Consider the following 19,720-nt stretch of genomic DNA (forward strand, 5'->3'; position numbering starts at 1 on the left):
ATCCGTCTTCATCGAGACGCTAATTGTGCCTCCATTTTGTACTCTATGTAATGGCTGACACCCTTGCCTGGCCTCGTGACTTAGAGACCCTTAACGCATAACTTCCTTACTCTTTGGTTCTTTCGGTAAAGTCACGTAGTCAGAAATAAAATAAAACAAATCACGACGTTTCAATCGCAACACAAGCAATCATCATCATCATCAGGTGGAACAACCACAGTAAGAAAATGCTGTAGTCTTGCTGTGGTTGTTCCACCTGCTGAAGGCCACTTGTGTTGCGATCGAAACGTTGTGATTTGTTCTATTTTACTTTATTTCTATCTACATGACTTTACCGAAAGAACCAAAGAGTATGGATTCCTGCAGTCACGAAAGCTTCAAATCAAGATCGTAACTTGCTGGTCACATGACCAAACTCAACACCATCATATCAGGAAGTTCCTGTGTAAACACACTCCCATATCTGCCGTGGGGCAGAACAATCAATGCATTATCACGTGGACACATTAAAAATGTCATTAGTCGATCGAAACCCAGATAACTGGAGTTATTTGGCAAGCACATCCAGTTTTCTGGGGTTTTAACTCTGGATAACCCCAGTTCTGTTGTTGATCAGTAGTTGTTGTTCGTAAGTGGTAAGGTTATTCATTGGTGTTTGTGAACAATGCAGCGTTGTTGCTCCGAAGAACAGAGGACCAATAATTAAGTCATTTCGATTACGAAATTTTGCTTTTGTTGACAAAGAGTAACAAGTCCGATGCCAAGGTTACCGTGACTGCGTGTTGCCCCATTCACCCCCAGACCCCAGCTGGAGAGAGATAGAGAGACGTAGCCACTGCACACACCACACACACCCGATAGTTGGTAATCCAGGACAGCTGAACTGTGGGGGGAGAGAGGGAGGCAGATGGGGGAGTCACAGGGGCTGGAGTTGAGACGATGGCTTCAAGTTCAAGTTCATTTATTAGGTATAGCCCTGTGAGCCATTCGGCTCTTGAAGTGTATTAGTTTTCTTAGGTCTTCTTGCTGCATCTCGTTCCCTTGTAGGGTGGCGAATAGGGAGTGCGTTTTTGTTGCGTCTTGTCGCTTGCAGGGTGGTGAATAGGTGGAGGGAGAGGCGTTTTGTCACCGCATCTTGTCGTTTGCTGGGTGGTTAATGGGTGGAGGGAAAGGTGCCTTGTCGCAGCATCTTGCCGCTTGCTGGGTGAATGGGTAGACGGAGAGGCGTCTTGTCATTTGCTGGGTGGTGAATGGATGGAGGGAGATGCGTCTTGTCGCCGCATCTTGTCGTTTGCTGGGTGGTGAATGGGTGGTGAATGGGTGGAGGGAGATGCATATTGTCGTTTGCTGGGTGGTGGAGGGAGTTGCGTCTTGTCGCCGCATCTTGTCGTTTGCTGGGTGGTGAATGGGTGGAGGGAGATGCATCTTGCCGCTTGCTGGGTGGTGAATGAGTGGAGGGAGAGGCGTCTTGTCGCAGCATCTTGTCGCTTGCTAACGCTCAGGGGGAGCGCCAGACGGAAACTCAAGAAGACGGAGGAGAGAGACAAACACAGGGAGAGAGAGGCACGTGAAGAGAGACGAACACAGGGAGACACGTGGAGGGAGACAAACACACTGTGAGTCCTTCAACGGAGGCCGGGGGTGAAGCGAGCAAGTGACTGCGAGGAGCGGTGGTGCAGCGGTTAGCGCTACGCTTCGCTCCGAACCAGGCAAAGGCCCCGAGTTCGATTCCCGCTCACGGCCATCACCAACACCACTCAGTGGCGACGATTATCTGAACCGGTCCTGGGCCTCCCCTAGGTCGACTCGGCCTCAAATGAGTACGTGGTGTAGTCGCTGCAGTAAAACATCGTCGCTGGGGATAAGAGACAAAGGCGGCCGGGCGTGGTAGCGGCCACCCCATGGACTTGTGTGTCACAGTGCTGGCATTTCGTAGGTTTGCTCGCTCACAACTTGCCCTCTACAGCAAGGCCGTAGCCATGGAGTCAACATTGGGGGGGACCAAATCTTCCAGGGGGTCTGGGGTCCCCCCCCCCAGAAAAATATCTAAATTTGAAAACTAATTTCCTGCGTAAAATATTTTAAAAAATCACTAACACACGGGATGGACTTTTTATTTATTTTTTAACAATAATGTCAAAGAGTGTATTGTATTACATTGCTCTGTTTTTTTTTATCTGTTCTTGTTTCATTGTATGTAATGGCAGAGATTAGGGATGAATAAAGTACAACCATAACCACCATCATATAAACATAAATCTATTTTATAGCAATATATTTGAGAATATTTGAATATTGGGGGGGGGATGTGTCCACCCCCAATATTTATTATAATTACAGCCTTGCTCTACAGTCTGTTACAGGCGACAACGTGGGGGGGGGGGGGGGTGTTTGTACAGGGTGCTTAAAACAAATGTTAACACTTGTGAGAATATGTAGCAATATCACAATTATAAATGTTAACACTTGGGAGAATTTGTAACAATACCACAACAACAAAAAAATCTGCCGCCTCTGGGATCTGCTGGAGACTACCTGGAGAAGTTTCCAGGCTGTGCGTTGACAATGATGGCGAACAAGTGGCAGAGAGACTCTTTAGACTTTTTTAAGCAATTTTTTTGAAGCTATTATCACGTTGCGGTGTTATTATGCTTTTGTGGGACGACTAGAGCTGACCTCGGTCTGACTTGGTGGGGGTGGTATAGTTGATCCACCCCAAGGGTAAAGATGAGGCACCGAAATTTAGGATGTCAATGTTTGACGACCCCCCCCCTTAAGTGTAGCTACAAGACTCTCCATCAGAAGTAGCACACTTAAATTCAGCAGCTGCTTTAACGAACCGAACGTGTGGTGGTGACAACACCACACATCGAGTCGTCATCTTTGCGATGCCACCGTCCGCCAAGAAATGAATCGAGGAGGAACATCCGTCCTGACCCAAGTCTCTCTGGGCACGAGTACAAATTTTGTCGCCTTCGGAACACGGAGCCAGCCGATCGGCATCAGGGCTGGGTTGCAGCTAAACGGCGGTACACCGTGTGAAGGTTTAACACGTAGACTTCCGTGACCAATATCCATAAGAGGTTATGCAATCTAACCCACAAAATTCTTATTATATGGACCGTGTGAAGCTTCGTGTTCAGCCTGCTCATATAACCGTATTTCCGACCGCTTTGACATGACGAGAACTGATTCTGATGCACCATCGCCACCACCACCCCCGCCGCAAATTTTCTAACCGGGGGGAGGGGGGGGGGTGCGAATCGCGGGGAAATAAATAGTCGTTGTGTGCACGCACTGGAGTACGACCCAATATGTTCAAATGCACATCTGACGTGGTGTGTCTGGGTGTCTGTGTGTCGGTCTCCTCTCAGATGACTTCATACGTTGAGTTGGCATTCATCAAACAAGAAAACGATAAAACTCCAAGCCCCAGGATGCATCCTGACGTGACGGTGAATCGTGACTCTGGTAAGATCGCACTGCCTCTGACCAAATCATAAAAAGATTCACGGCACGGCATGCGCCCCAATCTCGCCACTGTGGAAAGCTGAGCAGGCTTTCGATCTGGACAGTGCTTGGATACGAGACCCCCGATGCATGACGCATGTAATATTCTGAATCGCCCCTAATGGCCAAATGTTATTTACAGTTCATGGGACTCCACCGGTATAAATACATGTTCTGATTCTGATCTACAGGCAACTTGGCATAACTCGGCCTCCTGAGAGACCCTGGGTTTGTTTGGCATGTATGTATATTCAGTATGTGTCGCCGGGCGACTGGGAGAATTGGAGGGGAATTCTGCTCTCTCCCCCAAACTTCACTCCCTGCTACATTTAGTAATTATTCTTTACTAGCCTTTTGCCCATCCAAGGACGGGTGTATTGCAGTAAATCTGAAACTTGCAAGCGAAAAGCAGATTGTGACGTGATATTTATTGCAACCATTCGTTTGCAATTTGTAAGGCCGCGGTGACACAGACTTATTTCATTTAAAGGTCATAATCCCTTGTTCATCATGACGTCCTTTTTACTTATATGTCTCAATAGCGTTACGGAGATTGCTTGACGTGAGGATTCTGCCTTTTTAGTGAGGGTTATAAGTTGACGTTGAGGGGGGAGGTGGCACCTCGCCTCCCCATGTGGAGTGATGTCACCTGCTAATTATTATTAATGGAGGGGGGTGTCCATTTGGAGGACGCCACCTGTTCATGATTATAAATGAGGGGGGCTGGTCGACGTGGAGTGACGTCATGCGCGGGACACACAGACATTCTTGGCTCATTATAGTAGTAAATTACGTGCCAGAGCATTCTTCCCCTTTAAACGGGGTGATTTTGTAGTGTGGGTGTGTATTGCCACACGATTAACGGAGGTCTCAGATATACGTCCTGAAGAGAGATGTCTATTAATAATCAGCCAGATACACATGGAAGCTTTGAAATTAACATGATTTTATCTATACAATTTCTCCTTACGAGTTCAAGGACATATTCCCGTGCCGCAAAACCATAAACACCTTAAGACTCGCGTGAACCCGTTGTACACACACACTTTGCTGTAATTGTGCGACTCTCCCAGGCCACACCATTTATCACCATGCAGCCCTCAATGCGAGTCTTACATTAGCCACCACTGTGCATACAACGGTATATTCCAAGCCTGACGCATTCTCCACGTGAGGGCACCCTGGCAGCACCAACAGAAGCCAACTCCCCCCCCTCCCCAAGAGTCACGGGGGGTACAGCCAGCAGTGGCACGGTGCACCGGTCCCGCTATCGGTCGTGCTTCTCCCTTCTTGCTCTTCCAGCTTTCCACATTACAGCCTCACTCCTGCCCACGCCCCCCCTGGGTGCTGAAATACAAATAAAGCCCGTCAAACCTTCAATACTTTTTCCAACAACCCACAATCCACCCTAATGACGATGTCTAAATTCTACTTATGTCTCAGGAAGTCTCCCTTTCCTAGAGTCCAGTCCGCTGCTTCTGGCTTGAAGCCCTACTTCCTCCACTGCTGTATGGGTTGCTGAAGTGCTAAGAGTTATGGCTCCACCGTGCTTCGCTTTGATCACTGCCTTTTATACGACTTCAGGGGGACCCAACCCCTGTCAACCCCATCTAGACTGGTCCCAAAACTGGTCATACTGCCTATCTCCCTTAGCCAGTTGTTCACCCTCTATATCCATTTAGCTATGGGAAACAGCCCGCGCAGAGTCTTTGTCACAATATGTGTGAACTTCTTTCACACCTTACGTAGCCAACTGTGCACGGCCTGCGGAGCGCTGCTCGAATGTGCTACTGGAATAGCGGTGTAAGTGACGCGAGGCATTGTAGCAATAGAACCCTGATCCAGCAGGATATATAGGTGGCTCTGCCACCTTCTGGAAGTTGTCGTCTGTGACAGTGGATTGTGAACGCGTGTGCATACGCAGGACCAGGCATCAAGGAAGAAGATGATGGGAGTCTGGGCACTGAGAAAATGAAGTTTGTGGTGAAAATGGAAGTGGACGAAGATGGTAAGATGCCTGCATACAGCTCCATAGAGCAAAACCAAGAATTAAGTGCCAAACGAAGGCAAGATAAGATAAGATATGAATAATTCTAAGAGTGCACGGATAAATGACTCTAGCACCTCCTATTAGCATGGTTGGCTACGTACGGTGTGACAGCAAGTACAACACACATACAGGTGACCAGCTTGACTGCATTATTACGTGCATTTTATCTCCCATCCTTCAAAGAACCATCGTGCATTTTTCATATCACAGCTCCAGATGTGAAGATTGTTAAGGTTGAAGGAGCTGCTGAGAGGCCAGAGGAGACAGGGGATTCCCACAGATGTCTGGTCACTTCAGACCAGAACTTCATCGAAGTTCAGTTATCGGAGGAGGACGTTGGTGAAGGTGAGTTTCCTTTGGTCAAGTTAACAAAGACAATGCAGTGTCTTGTTTCAGAACGAATGATTGATTAGAAATGGACTTAATTGAACATTAGTTTGGCTTAAGATGATCAAATCTTCATCTTGACAATATGATTGCTTAATCTTGAAGATTTGATCAAGGCAGCGCCATCCTCGATTTAAATCCAAATTAAGTTTCAATCAAGTGCATTTAGTATGATTAGTCATCCTAAAACAAGAGCGATAGAGAATGATTGTGAACATTTGCAGTTTTTATTTATTTATTTGGCGAATGCAAAGGTAGTTAGAAACGAGGCTACTGCACTCGGATCACCTAAAATGTTACTGGTGCTGTTTCTGGTAATTATCTATTATCATTCTTGCATCGGTTGATTGAAATGTGCTTTTGCAATTTTCTAAACGTGCAGCAGATGAAGCAAAGGAAACAGAACTTCTGTGCGAGGACTGTGGGAAGGGCAGTGGCTTGGAAATAAAGACAGACAAATCAGAATGTACCAGCAACAAGACCCCGCAAGCCTGCAAGCAGTGCGGGAAGACACTTGAAGGCATCGCGTTGTGCACGGCAGTGGCTACCGAAGGGTGGAAGCACGTGTGCAAGGAATGTGAGAAGGGGTTTACATCACGTTTTAGTTTAGAGACGCATATGAGAACACACACCGGTGAGAAACCGCACGTGTGCAACGAGTGTGGGAAGGGGTTTGCAACATGCTATACCTTAACCACGCACGCTATCTCACACACGGGCGAGTGGCCGCACGTGTGCACAGAGTGTGGAAAGGGATTCGTACAGTGTTCCGATTTAGAGAAGCACTCAAGAACACACACGGGCGAGAAGCCGCACGTCTGCAACGAGTGCGGGAAGGGGTTTGCACGAAGTTCCACGTTAAAGGAGCACGTTAGAACACACACGGGCGAGAAGCTGCACCGGTGCAAGGAGTGTGGGAAGGGTTTTTCGAAGCGCTCTAAATTAACCGCACACACTCCATCACACACGGGTGAGTGGCCGCACATGTGCATGGAGTGTGGAAAGGGCTTTGCACAACTTTCCGATTTAGAGAAACACTCGCGAATACACAGCGGCGAGAAACCGCACGTGTGCAACGAGTGTGGGAAGGGGTTTACGAACCGCTCTAACTTGGCTGCACACTCCATTTCACATACTGGCGAGTGGACATACGTGTGCATGGAGTGTGGAAAAGGATTTACGCACCGTTCCGATTTTCAGAAACACACGAGGATACACACGGGCGAGAAGCCGTACATGTGCAAGGAGTGTGGGAAAGGCTTTTCACAGCGTTCCAATTTAGAGAAACACGCGCGGACGCATACTGGAGAGAAGCCGCACGCGTGCCAGCAGTGCGGGAAGGGCTTTGCACAGCGTTACAATTTGGAGGCACACGTTAGAACACACGCCTCTGAGAAGCGCCACGTGTGCACGAAAAGTGGAAAGGGGTTTACAAAGCGTTCCGCCTTAACCAAGCACTCAGTATCACACAAGGGCGAGTGGCCGCACCTGTGCAAGGAGTGCGGAAAGGGCTTCACGCAACTTTTCGATTTGGAGAACCACGTAAGAGCGCACACGTGCGGCGAGAAGCCGCATGTGTGCAAGGAGTGTGGGAAGGGGTTTTCGAAGCGCTGTAACTTGGCCGCACACTCCATATCACACACTGGCGAGTGGCCGCACAAGTGCTCGGAGTGTGGAAAGGGATTCACACATCGTTCCAGTTTAGAGAAACACACAAGAACGCACACCGGCGAGAAACCGCACTCGTGCCAGCAATGCGGGAAGAGCTTTGCGCAGCGTTACAATTTGGAGGCACACGCGAGAACGCACACGGGTGAGAAGCCCCATGTGTGCAAGGAGTGCGGGAAGGGGTTTTCCTATCGCTACAATTTAGAGATACACACTAGAACACACGATGTGGCGTAAACATTCTAAAAGGAGTTTCGTCTCGAGAGAAAAGGTGAATAATATTGCTTATGCAATGCTCTTGTCCTACCATGTACGTGGAATCTTTCTGACCGCAAGGTTGTTTGTTTAAAGATGTTCGATCGCTGGAACGATGGCATTTTTTGTGTTTTATCACATGTAGGTGTGTACGTTGGACGTCATTCGCACCTTACATTGCGAACTGTGCTAATGTATCGGGGAAGACCACGCGAATGCTGCCATCTTCCCCATTTTAATAGATATATTTATCTTTTACGTATTTATTTGTAGTAATTTTTGCTTACCTTTCGTATACTTTGCACTCCTATCGTGTTTCTTTTTCAACGGTTTTACTTAACTTGATTCCTCTTTGTCGTGGTCAAATCTTGTCATCAAAATTTCGTCCACTTCCCGTTGTCCATATAAATTCCACATTTTGCACACATACTCAGATCCGGTGACAATGCATGCCTGTATCAAAATCGGCATCAATTAATCAATTAATTCGCTACTTTAAAGCAATTCACATTTTGTATGGACGCCTTATTATTTACATATATATTTGTGTAGGTCAAAAACGCCGTGGTACCTATACTGTGGAAGCGGCATGCGCAAAAAGCAGCGCTGCGTGTCTCAGGCGCCATTGACGCACTTCTCGACCGTGAGTGAAACGAAGTTGTTAATAAAACCGTTTAAAAAAAACTTTTTAAAGGAGTTTTTGTATTGTTTTTTTTTCCTTTTTTTACCCCGTGCAACTACTGGGACATCTTAAAAAATGATCGTCATAGCTCATCGGATTTCTCCAGGATAAATAAACATTCTCATTCTGAATAATAGCAATTTCACGACGAGGAACTTGGATATGAACCCTTCGCGTCGCGTTCATCTTTAATTCAGTACAGCTCCCTCCTCCTACCCCAGCACACGTGTTCCTCCCACACCCTGGAATCCTCAAAACCCCAGTGAAGCCCTCGTGTGTGCATATATTTCTCGTACGAAAGAAATAACGCTTTCGGGAACGCATCCCCAATATCATCGTCACCACGATCCATGGGCACATAGCCCCGTAGTAGGTGTCCACTGCACATTTCGTCAATTGCTGTTTCCACTTTACTCTCTCTGTTTTGTGCCGATAGGCTCAAGTAGTGCGCATATTAGTGTATTGTATAGCAGTGTAGTGTAAGGGGCCGTCCATAAATGACGTCATGCACCTGGGAGGGGGGGGGGGGTCAGACATCTGTGACGATGTGTGACGAGGGGGAGGGGGTTTGAGAAATGTGGCGTCACGTAAAAATGCGCAACTTTAAATAAATATAGACAACACGTTCTACTTAATTAAATAGACTTTTTAATAAATGCTTTAGCCTACAACATCAGAGTGCAGCGCCACATTAAATACGCACTACAATGACAATAGTTTAAAGCGATTTGAAGCATGTTTTATATTTGGGGGGCGGGGGGCAGAGCTTTGTGACGTCATATTTGAGGGGGGGGGGGGTCATAAAACGTCCAAAATCGCGTGACGTCATTTATGGACGGCCCCAAAGTGCATCATTACGAGCCATGGGCAGATCGCCACTGCACATTTTGTTATTTGTTTCCATTTTTCTCCTGTCTTTTAGTGCTAATATGCTCAAGTAGTGCACATCTTTCTGAAACCAATCTGTATGTAGAACTTCGTTCACGCCGTACGTAGCCAATCGGAGGTGACCGTCAAGCCATTCTCTTGTGAGTCTTCCTCTCTTTCGAGTTCCTTCCATTTTTCCGAACGACAACAACACACTTTAAATGTCCCTGTTGTCCATCCGACTACATATGTGTGTCCAAATAGTGGCAGTTTTCTTGTCATCACTGCCTGCATTATCAGCTCTTCCCCATATATACAACTAGGTTTACTACTTGGCTTCGCCCGAGACTTGGATTCTTGTCTTGGATTAATAGACGGCCTACGCGGAGGGTGGGTGGGGGTGGGGGGATGCGTGACGTCAGCAGGCACACAGCGTGACGCTGCCGCATGCGGGTGACGTCACAGATGGACGTCACCGCTCACTTGCGTGAAAAATATATCCATTATTGCGTTCCCCCCCCGCCCCCCAAAATACAAAAGTACATTTTTATACTTTTTGCATTGTGTACAGTCTGGAAGCTACCCACATGCCAAATTTCAAGTTTGTTGCATGTCGGGAAGTATGCTAAACATTTCGAACAGACACATTCACAAATTTCCCTTTTATATATATAGATAGAAGATAGATGAGGGTTATAATAATCCCCTTTAGAGCTACAAATTTATTTAGCGTTGCTCTCGCTTACTCCAGAAGCAGCGCCAAGCAAGGCCCGCCTGTATTTGAGCCGATCCCGGTTGTGTCTGCTGCTGCGTGCTGGTCGACCGAGTTGGGGATGCTTTGGTTTCTTTTGAAAGTGGGCCTGCTCATCTGCCCAAGTTACGCTGCGGGCACGAGAATGCCCCCTTCCGTGCGTGACGGTCCCAGTCTCGCTGCACAAGTGTGCGGCAGTCGGGCTGTATAACTAAACTCAAACTGTTTGCGGGTTCGTGCTGAACAAGTAATGAATTGGGCACGTTTAGTTGACGTGACAACCCTGACGAATTGGCTGTGTAGGTGGTGGCGGGTTTAACGACACATTTATATTTAAGCGATCGAACTCCAAAGAAAACTCGTGGATAATATTGGTCGCGAAAGCTAAAACTAAAACTTTAAATTTTACCAGGTAAGGCCCCACTGGGCTGTGCAGCTCTTTTTATTACACGCTTTCTTTTAACTCTGTTGTTGTCGTCGTTGTTGTATCCTCAAATCTTGTAACTCAATTTTAACCCACCTCCCAATGTGGTATCGACTGCAAACTTGGTATACGTATGTCATACTGATGACAATACTATATTCTATCATAATATATATATTTTTAAACATTCTTTTTTATATGTTATGTTTCGGCTTGGGTCTAATTGTCCACGGCCAACTAACGTTGGCTGTAAATGCCCACGGTCCCTTACGTTATGGCAAGCTTCGGGGCCACTTTCTGGAGTCGTGGAGTTCTGCCATCACTAGTACATGTCATTAAAGCGTGTTTTAAAAAAAGTTTTTTCAAATATTACTTATTCAGGAGCAGCCTCGCTATCACAAATGATAGCCCAACGAAGTGGCCTATCGTGTGGAAATTAATAGCAGCAGCCGAATACTCTCAAACGCGTGACGTCCACTCTAAATGTGGAGGGGGAAAACCGGAGTTGCCTGGAGAGAAAAAATCTACGCGACCACGGGGAGAGAGAGAGACACCCAAACTACAACTATACAGCAGGAGTCACATGGTACGGATCGAACCCACCGCGACCTCCTGCATACCAGGCGAGGTAGTTAACATCTCCTAGCCACCGCAGCACCTTGCATGGCCCTGGTCTCGCTACACCCATCCCGTGTAACGATCTTAAACTGCTTGTTCAGCGTTGGCAGGAGACCACACTGACCACCACGTGTACCACTCAAACACGTACATGGAAAAAACTACATTTTGCCCACGCAGCTGATTACGCAGCTTGTTGGGTTAAGAGCCTATTGCATCCTGGAATGCTGCGCCAGGCGGTGGTGGAGCTTATGGAGGAAGCCACTGGAGCTATGCATTTTTTATTATTACACGCTTTTATTTAACTCACTCCGTCTGTTGTCGTATCCTCAAAAAATCTTCTAACTCAAATTTTACCCACTTCCCAATGTGCTATCGACTGCAAACTTGGTATACTTATGTCATACTGATGACAAGACTATATTCTCTCATTGAAAAAATATATATATTTTTAAACAATCTTTTTTTACGGGTCTAATTGTCCACGCTCAACTCATGTTGGCTGTAAATCACCACGGTCCCTTACGTTACGGCAAGCCTCGGGGAGCCACGCCGAGGGGCGGAGGATGTGGAAGGAGGGGAGGGGCGATGGGGGAAGGGGGCAGGGGGAGGGGCAGCTCGGACAGTACATTTGATTAAAGCGTGTTTAAAAAAGTATTTTTTTCTATTTTTACACCATCGAGATTGAAAACTAATTTCTTTAGAACTGCTTGTCGTGTTGAGCTTGCCCCCCCCTCCCTCGCCCGCACCTCTCATTGGCACGGTTGGCAACGCACGGTGCGAAATAAGTTCAACGTACGTAGAGAGACTCGCACAGAGACCACCAGTTGTTCTTTCACCCCGCACCTCCGATTAGCACGGTGGGCTACATATGGTGCGAAAGACGTTCAACGTACACACGTGGTGTGGTCAACACCACCACACTCGGCTGCCTTTTTCTCCCCAGTGCTGATGCATTAAACTCTGTACCAGACACTCGTGTTGAGGCTGCGTCTACTCACACGAGGCCCAGAATACGTTATTTTTACTTTTAAACCTTTGTTCACGCACGTTAGACTTAGTGGGGAATTAAACTCGTAATCAGGTTCGCAGTGCGGTGTGTTAACCAGTCCCCACCTGTCTTGGTATGCATGTACTACAGTTAATACCTCGGTTTACGTTCCCAGATATCACTTCGTTGTAGAAACTTCGTTACCAGAGGTGGGCATAACGTGTGGAGGCGTAGGGATGCTGTTCAAGGACTTCAGATAATGCGTTTACAATACGAAAACATCGCTGCACGGTAGCCTTCACTTCGTCACCTTGGTTCAAAGTGGTCTGTAAGGTGGACTGCTCTAACTGCTAACGAACACGCCACTTGACTCTCCAATGTTTCCCGCCTCTACCCTCCTTGTGGTCTACAATTTCGTTTCAAGAGATACATTTTACGCTGCACTCTTTGCGCAGTGCGTGGTGTTGGCCTCCGCCATTGCCTCGTGTGCCAAAGCGACTGGCAAAGCCATCGGTAGAAATTACTTCTCATCGCCCTCCCAGCCTGCGTTGTTTCGTGGTCAAAATGCGAGCTTTCTTCTAAATGCTGACCCATCGATACGTTGCGGTATGGCATTGAAAGACGTTTGCAGATTATTATACTGCCCACCTCTACAAAGTCACCAAAGTTGCTGACCATACTCTTTGGTTCTTTGGTAAAGTCACGTAGGTACCTAATTCACGTAGGCACCTACGTGACTTTACCGAAAGAACCAAAGAGTATGGGTTTTGCTCTCCTTTACATGGTCAGCAATATTGATTTGAAGCTATCGTGACTGCAGGAATCCATACTCTTTGGTTTTTTCGGTAAAATAAAAATAAAATTGTATACCTACGTGACTTTACCGAAAGAACCAAAGAGTATGGGGTTTTCTCTCCTTTACATAGTCAGAAATCTTTGAAGCTTCAAATCAAGATTGCTGACCATGTAAAGGAGAGAAAAACAAATTAGGTGGCTTTTGCGATGTGGTCTAGGAAAAATATTGTAGAATTAATTATCCAAAGAGAGGGAGGAAGTGATAATTTCAGACCCAAGAACGCAACCCTAGTTTTTTTCCCGACACGGCATTTTCCAGAAACATAACCCCCCCCCCCCCCGCGTACGGCGAGGCTTTTATGGTCTTCTTTCGATATTTTTCGAGGCCTTTTCCAGTGTCCTCTATCGTCCTGGTTTGCATTTTCCCAGCTTTGTCATCTACGTTTTGTGAATTTGCGGGCAGCTCACGCTGGAATGTTGCCGGTGTCGGGATTGAACTGTACTAGAGCACGAGAGGCCATTATTCAATCTAAACTATTAAACGAAAACTATTTTTGATTTTACCAGGTAAGGCCCACTGAGCTGTATTGCTCTTTTTCAGAAGCGACCTGGCCATTACAAATGACAGCTCAACAAAGTGGCTATTCGCGTGGAAATGTATAGCAGCCAAGTACCCTGAACGTATGTTCATTCTAAATGTGGAGGGGAAAACCCGGAGGATCTGGAGAAAAATCCACGCAAGCAAGGGGAGAGAGCGATACGCAAACTCCAAATATACAGCAGGCCGTCAGGGACGGGATCGAACGCACGACCTCCTGCATACCAGAGTTGTAGCTAACATCTCCTAGCCACCCTGGGATGCTGGCAGCTTCACCAAGGTGGATGCGGAACCATTGCTTACTCAGCATTGCTGTGATGAGTGTGATGGGCGGCAAGGCACGGCTGTTGCAAGCTTTTAGCCGGAGACCATTCATACGAGTCTATGCCAGTGTTCTTATTTCAAGGCCCCAGCTGGCCACTGGCGGCCCTCCGGTGGCCTTTAGTGGGGCCCCGCCTGACAATACACAGTGAGAAAACACCCCCCATCATCTATCGTCGTGCTGATGTCAAACCCCCAATGGTTTCAAATGTGTGGCGGCCCTCGCGCTTATGTCTTCTTATCGGCGAAAGTGCGCCCCCCCCCCCCCTCCTCTGAAAATGAGTGAATACTGCACTACACTATACACTACACACGACACTATACACTACGCTACACACTACACTATAGACTACACTATACACGATGCTACACACTAGACTACACTATACACAACACTATGCTACACACTACACACGAAGCTACACACTACATTACACTATGCCAGTGTTCTTCATTGCAAGGCCTCCACGAGCCACTGGCGACCCATGGCCTTCAGTGCGGCCCCTGATGTGCGACCTCGCCCGACAATACACAAAGAGTGAAAATACCCCTATCATCATCACCATCGTGCTGCTGTCAAACCCCCCAATGGTTTCAAATGTGTGGCGACACCCTCACAATGATGTGGTCTTCTTATCGGCGAAAGTGGCCCCACCCCCCTCTTAAAATGTATGAAGAACACTGGTCTGTGTGTACGTAAGGCTCTGCGCCTCTTTATGAGCCCATTAATTTATATGTAAATCTATGCACCTGTGTGATAACTATGGGTCTTTATTCAAAGTCTGAATTCCTATGAGAATCATTGGCGACCGTGCTGAGACCACCAACTGACTGCAATTGCGAATTACGCTTAATCACAGATGGACATCCGAACCCTGGATTCGAATCCGGAGAACCTGGTCAGCGGTGCCAACTCGGCAATGACGACATAAATGGAGCAGGAAACAAGCCAAAAAGCATACAAATAACAATTAATCATTCAATCTGTTGACTGTGCATAAAAAAGCCGCAATGAACCACATGCACCTGGCACATACGGAACCCATTAACCACATGCAACGCGCACATACGGAACGCATTATATAAGTCTCTCTGGCTCCCCAATCACATCACTTCGCTGTTCACTGGTACAGTGAGAAGGTAAGGCAAAGATGAATGTGCGTCCTTTCTGTTAACTGACAGGCTTGTTGCGACATCATTAGTCACGATGCTAAGATATACATGTTTAGGATGTGTCGCTTATCGGGATGTCAGTTCCCCATTTCTTTGCGATTGTGTTTCACGTTTTATTTTTTTGTATTTTTCGTGTGCTTTTTTTGCTTCCCATATGAATAAAATGGTTTATTTTTTTGACATATATGTGGTTAGGCCACGGAATAATGATCTGGCCAACTTTGTTAAGACCCTTCAATATTTACAAACTTCATAATTCAATTGTTTAGAGTATTCGGCTGCTGCTATACATTTCCTCATAAGCCACTTCGTTGAGCTATCATTGTGAACAGGTCTCTTCTGAAAAGAGCAAATAGCTGAGTGAGCTTTACCTGGCAATATATATTTGAAATGTTATTTTTGGTAGTCTCCAAAATGATAAAAACATAAGCATAGGTTTTACCCTTTCTGGCAATAAAACAGGTGTTATGACGTTCAAAAACCAGATACCTTTTTCAAGGCATCAAGTCTACATTAACCACACATATGTGTGGCAATAATGACAAACATGCTCTGATAATGTTATATGCATTGTCTTTGAAATTAATTGGCCTACACAAGAGACCGCTTTCTTTATGGTCTTGTCTCACCGCTAGTGTTAGACCAGAGAATGCCAACAGGCGATGTCAAAGTTTTGCATCTCAGCATAATGCCACGTCTCTCAATGCTATCCCAAATATTGTTTCAATGTCCAAAATCTAGAGGGCATTTGGTCACCACTTGCAGAGCACCTTTTCGACGGATTCAAATATACTCTATATAGACGAGTAAAGTCCACAAAGGACAGAGCGTAAGGCCATTACCACGACCTCATTTAGACCAGGCAAGATAGCTAATGGTCAAGAATAGTCACGGAGTAGCAGCCAAGGAATGGACCATGTCTGAGAGGACGTACGCCAGGAATCGTGAGAGGTGTCGATGGCTTGTGGAGACCTTCATCCAGAGGTAAATAGATCATGTTTCATGATGATCAGAAGTTCCCAGACAGGAGCTTATTTCCTGAGTAAAGCCCGTAGAGCTAATACGCTCTTTATGAAGGGTGACTCGACTAGCAGACAACAAAGCTTTCCACAATTACAGATTTTAAAAAATACGTTGCAAAATTACATTCACACTTAGTGAGTTTAATAACAGAGTTTAGTGCGTTTAATAACAGAGTTTAAATGAGAACATAGATGGCAGAATGGAGATGCCAAGAGACAAAACTAGCTGTTTCCAAACACTTTAGGGGAGCCACATTAAATGATGATTAATGACAAATGTGTATTTGTCTTGTGTCTACCCAAACAGCTGTGCCATCAAGGAAAAAAAAACAAAAAGTTACTTAATCGACTAAACACGTTGGTTTGAAAGGAGAATCGATTTTGTTTCTTCAACCCCCACCGATAATAAAATGGCTGCTATTCCTAAATCAGTCATGGACGCCCCCTGCTGGCTCTACACCGACACGGAGGTAATGAACCTGATGCTGGGTATGTTGAGTGGGAAGCTCGCGGAGTGCACGTCTCAACTGGGCTCCAAGGGCGAGGGCTTGGCGAGGGCAGGAAGGATGGTGGGAAGCATTGGACCACTCGGTGCGGTGTCTGAGAAAGAGGTGACCATCGTGACCTCGGCTATGATCTCAACCTCCATTGCGACGAGCCCTGCGGCCACCGCCACCTCCACCGCATCTTCGTCGGGTACCATCAAGACCATCGTGAAGGTGCTCCAAGTGTTGGGCAAGGCACTGGGCTTGGCAGCGGATGTGGAGGCCCAGCCGGAGGAGGCGGTGACGTTGAAGCGTGTAGCCGTAGTGGTGATGGCTCTGGCAGGGTCTCTGCAGGGTGCCGACTGGAAGGGCAAGAATTTCCAGGCACTGCAGCTGGCAATAGTCATCAAGACTCTGAGCGGACTTCAGGAGGCACTGGAGCTCTCCGCAGCAGAAGGAGGATGTGGAGTTGAAGGGATGGGTGAAAATGTGAATGCACTGCCAAAGGTTTTGATGATCATAGATTTATGTCTGGGAACTTTGGAATACTTGACTCAGTTTTTTGCGTTGTGTCTGAAATATAAAATGCGGGAAGCTGAAAGCGAATATTGTAACATTATAGTTCAGGTAATTGGGTTAATTCGGGAGATCTTTAAAATCTGGGACACGCCCAAGAAAGTGGAGACAGATTTTCCACACGTGTAAATCGGTGGATGTATTATTTAAAGGAACAATCCAATATACCACGCATCTTTTATCTTGTAAATGCTGACCAAGGCTGTGTGTCTGTTTGTATCCCTCTACCATGAGTTTTTAAACTTTGTTAATGATGAAAAATGGACTTTAATGTTACTGTCATTCCCACCCATTTTAAAAAAGCCACGCATACCCAATCACTACTAACTCCAGCTCCTAATTTGGCTGGGCGGTTGTCTTGAAGCAAGGGTTTGTTAGATTACACAAACGTTGCGCAACTCCATCCCCCATGGGCATCAACAAAGTGCCTTATCCTTCCTTGGCCAGAAGGCAGTACAGTAAATGTGGACTAATGAGGTCTCACTTATTACACACAAAGTGCTTGCAACGAATGAAACACCAATATCTTGGCCGATTTGGTCAATGTGCATAAACCATCATCATGTGAACTTCGGTCATCCTCCCAGCCGCGGCTTTTGGCTGGCTATCGAACAAAGCTGGTCACTGCATCACACACTTTCAGACGTGATTCTGTGGCCGTCTGGAATGCTCTTCTGATATTAGGAAGCCACTGCAAGCTATGCACTTTAAAATAATCTAGAGTGACAAACTCATTTCTTTAGAACTGCTTTTTGTGTTTAGTGTCTTGTCCTTCCCTCGCACCTGCGATTGGCACGGTTGGCTATGTACAGTGGGACAAGTTCAATACACACAGATACATGCATACAATAAGCATACTAATCTCCATCTGTCCCATCTGTATGAAACATTGTTGATTCCCCCCTCGTATGCGTGGGGTTTTATCCAGGTGCTCCAATTTATTCCCATAACTCATTAACTAAGTGGACAAAATATACACTTGATATATATGCACTTCGTGTTTGCAGATTGCATAGCCCAGTCAACCGAGTTCCACTAACCAAGGAGGCCCTTTGTGCCATATCACGAGTTGAGCGCTGAGGCCAGAAATTGTTCAAAACTGGTGGGGAGGGGGGGATACAATAAAAAAACCCTCCCACCGGGATTGTCCCAGCGAAACCGGAACATTTTGGTACAGTATAGCCTTGCGCCAGTTTGACGCCACTGCAACGGTTTCTCTCACGGGGTCACATTGTTTTTTTTTGTCGTTAAAGAAGTTTTAAACTCAGGACACGCTGCCTCGTTATATGTCATATGTCGTACGTCCTTCGTCCAAAGCACAGTTACTCGAAGTTATCTTCGATTTAGAGCAGATATTCTCAAGTTGGAAGCAGATCAGTGGCTTTTCACCGTTAGATCTAGAACAGGGAGGGGGATCGGCAAAAAAATAACAAGAGGCGGCAATTTTTTCGAATTAAGTAAAAAATTCAAGAGCCGCAATGCAACGTGGTGAATACGAGACGGTGGTACTCCTTCATAAATGACGTCACGAAGCAGTCCCTTAAAGAGCCGCATGTGGCTCCAGTAGCTGCAGGTTGCCGACCCTGGTCTAGAATATTCGATTTTCTATTTAAAATGTTAGAACTTAAAAAAAACTGTTTGACAACAAAATTGAAGTTATTTTACAATTTATGTTAAGTTTACAGTGCTCTTCAAATGTGTTTTACTCAATGGATTGTGAGCTTTCATGTTTTCATCATACGTTTTTGTAAGCCTTTATAAAAGCTTGTATCAATTATTATACTTGTCTTCCTCATATGGCTGATATTAATGTTTGAGAATAAATGCTAATTTTACACCGAGGTGATGAATGATGAGCAGCAGAGGAGTGTAATCACTGTGGTGATGCCTCTTCCTGCATCTTTGTGAATCGGGAGTTGAGTCGTTATAGAAATATGACCAATCTGCAGTGTGTAAACAAAGTATCTGGCACCTGTCGTGACGGGTACTGCACGATCCAAACATGTCTGTCCGGTGCTCGCTGAGCTGAAATGGCTTCTGGTTGCCGAATGAATGCGTTGTAAGGTCACACTTATTACACACAAAGTGCATGCCACAAATTTGCTGATCTCCACAATACCTTGCTGATCTCGTCAAGGAGCATAAACCATCACGCGAATTCCGGTTATCCTCGCAGCAGCAGTGGCTTTTGGCGAACCATAGAACAAAGACGGTCACCGCATTGCACGGCGCTTTCAGATGCACTTCTGCGCCGTATGGAATACTCTTCCGATATGAGGTAGCTACTGGAGTAGGGAACTTTTAAATCATCATCTAGATTGAAAACTCATTTCTTTAGTACTGCTTTTTTGTGTTTAGTTTAATCAGAACATTGTGGCAATCAAAACAGGGATAGAATTACGGTATTTAATTGTAAATCATCACGGTTCTCACCTGCTCGCTCAACTTGAGCATAACCATGTTGACTTCCGTGCGTCGAATTGGGTGTTGCAGAGCAAACGATAATGTTATTTATTAAGATTATAATACGTAATTATTTTAGCAATA

At 46.1% G+C, this 19,720-nt stretch overlaps 1 protein-coding gene and 1 long non-coding RNA gene across 3 annotated transcripts; both read left to right on the forward strand.

Annotated features, from left to right (window-relative positions):
• Positions 1–250: 250 nt before the first annotated feature.
• LOC144735536 (uncharacterized) lies at positions 251–8,557 on the forward strand. 2 transcript variants are annotated; one of them, XM_078617956.1, is made up of 5 exons: positions 251–1,616; positions 3,375–3,471; positions 5,435–5,518; positions 5,771–5,905; positions 6,333–8,557. In XM_078617956.1, the coding sequence occupies exons 2-5, from the start codon at positions 3,375–3,377 to the stop codon at positions 7,850–7,852; spliced, it is 1,836 nt and encodes a 611-aa protein (XP_078474082.1). In that variant the 5' UTR covers positions 251–1,616; the 3' UTR covers positions 7,853–8,557. The 2 variants fall into 2 exon arrangements, with proteins under 2 accessions (XP_078474082.1, XP_078474083.1); XM_078617957.1 differs by having other exon boundaries at positions 252–1,616; positions 6,330–8,557.
• Positions 8,558–11,875: 3,318 nt separating this feature from the next.
• LOC144735569 (uncharacterized) lies at positions 11,876–19,014 on the forward strand. The gene is made up of 2 exons (XR_013588652.1): positions 11,876–15,057; positions 16,420–19,014. It is a non-coding gene; the product is annotated as an uncharacterized LOC144735569 (long non-coding RNA).
• The last annotated feature ends 706 nt before the right edge of the window (positions 19,015–19,720 follow it).

The sequence above is a fragment of the Lampetra planeri genome, chromosome 55 (genome assembly GCF_965212315.1).
Source record: "Lampetra planeri chromosome 55, kcLamPlan1.2.h2, whole genome shotgun sequence".
NCBI classification, from domain to species: domain Eukaryota; kingdom Metazoa; phylum Chordata; class Hyperoartia; order Petromyzontiformes; family Petromyzontidae; genus Lampetra; species Lampetra planeri.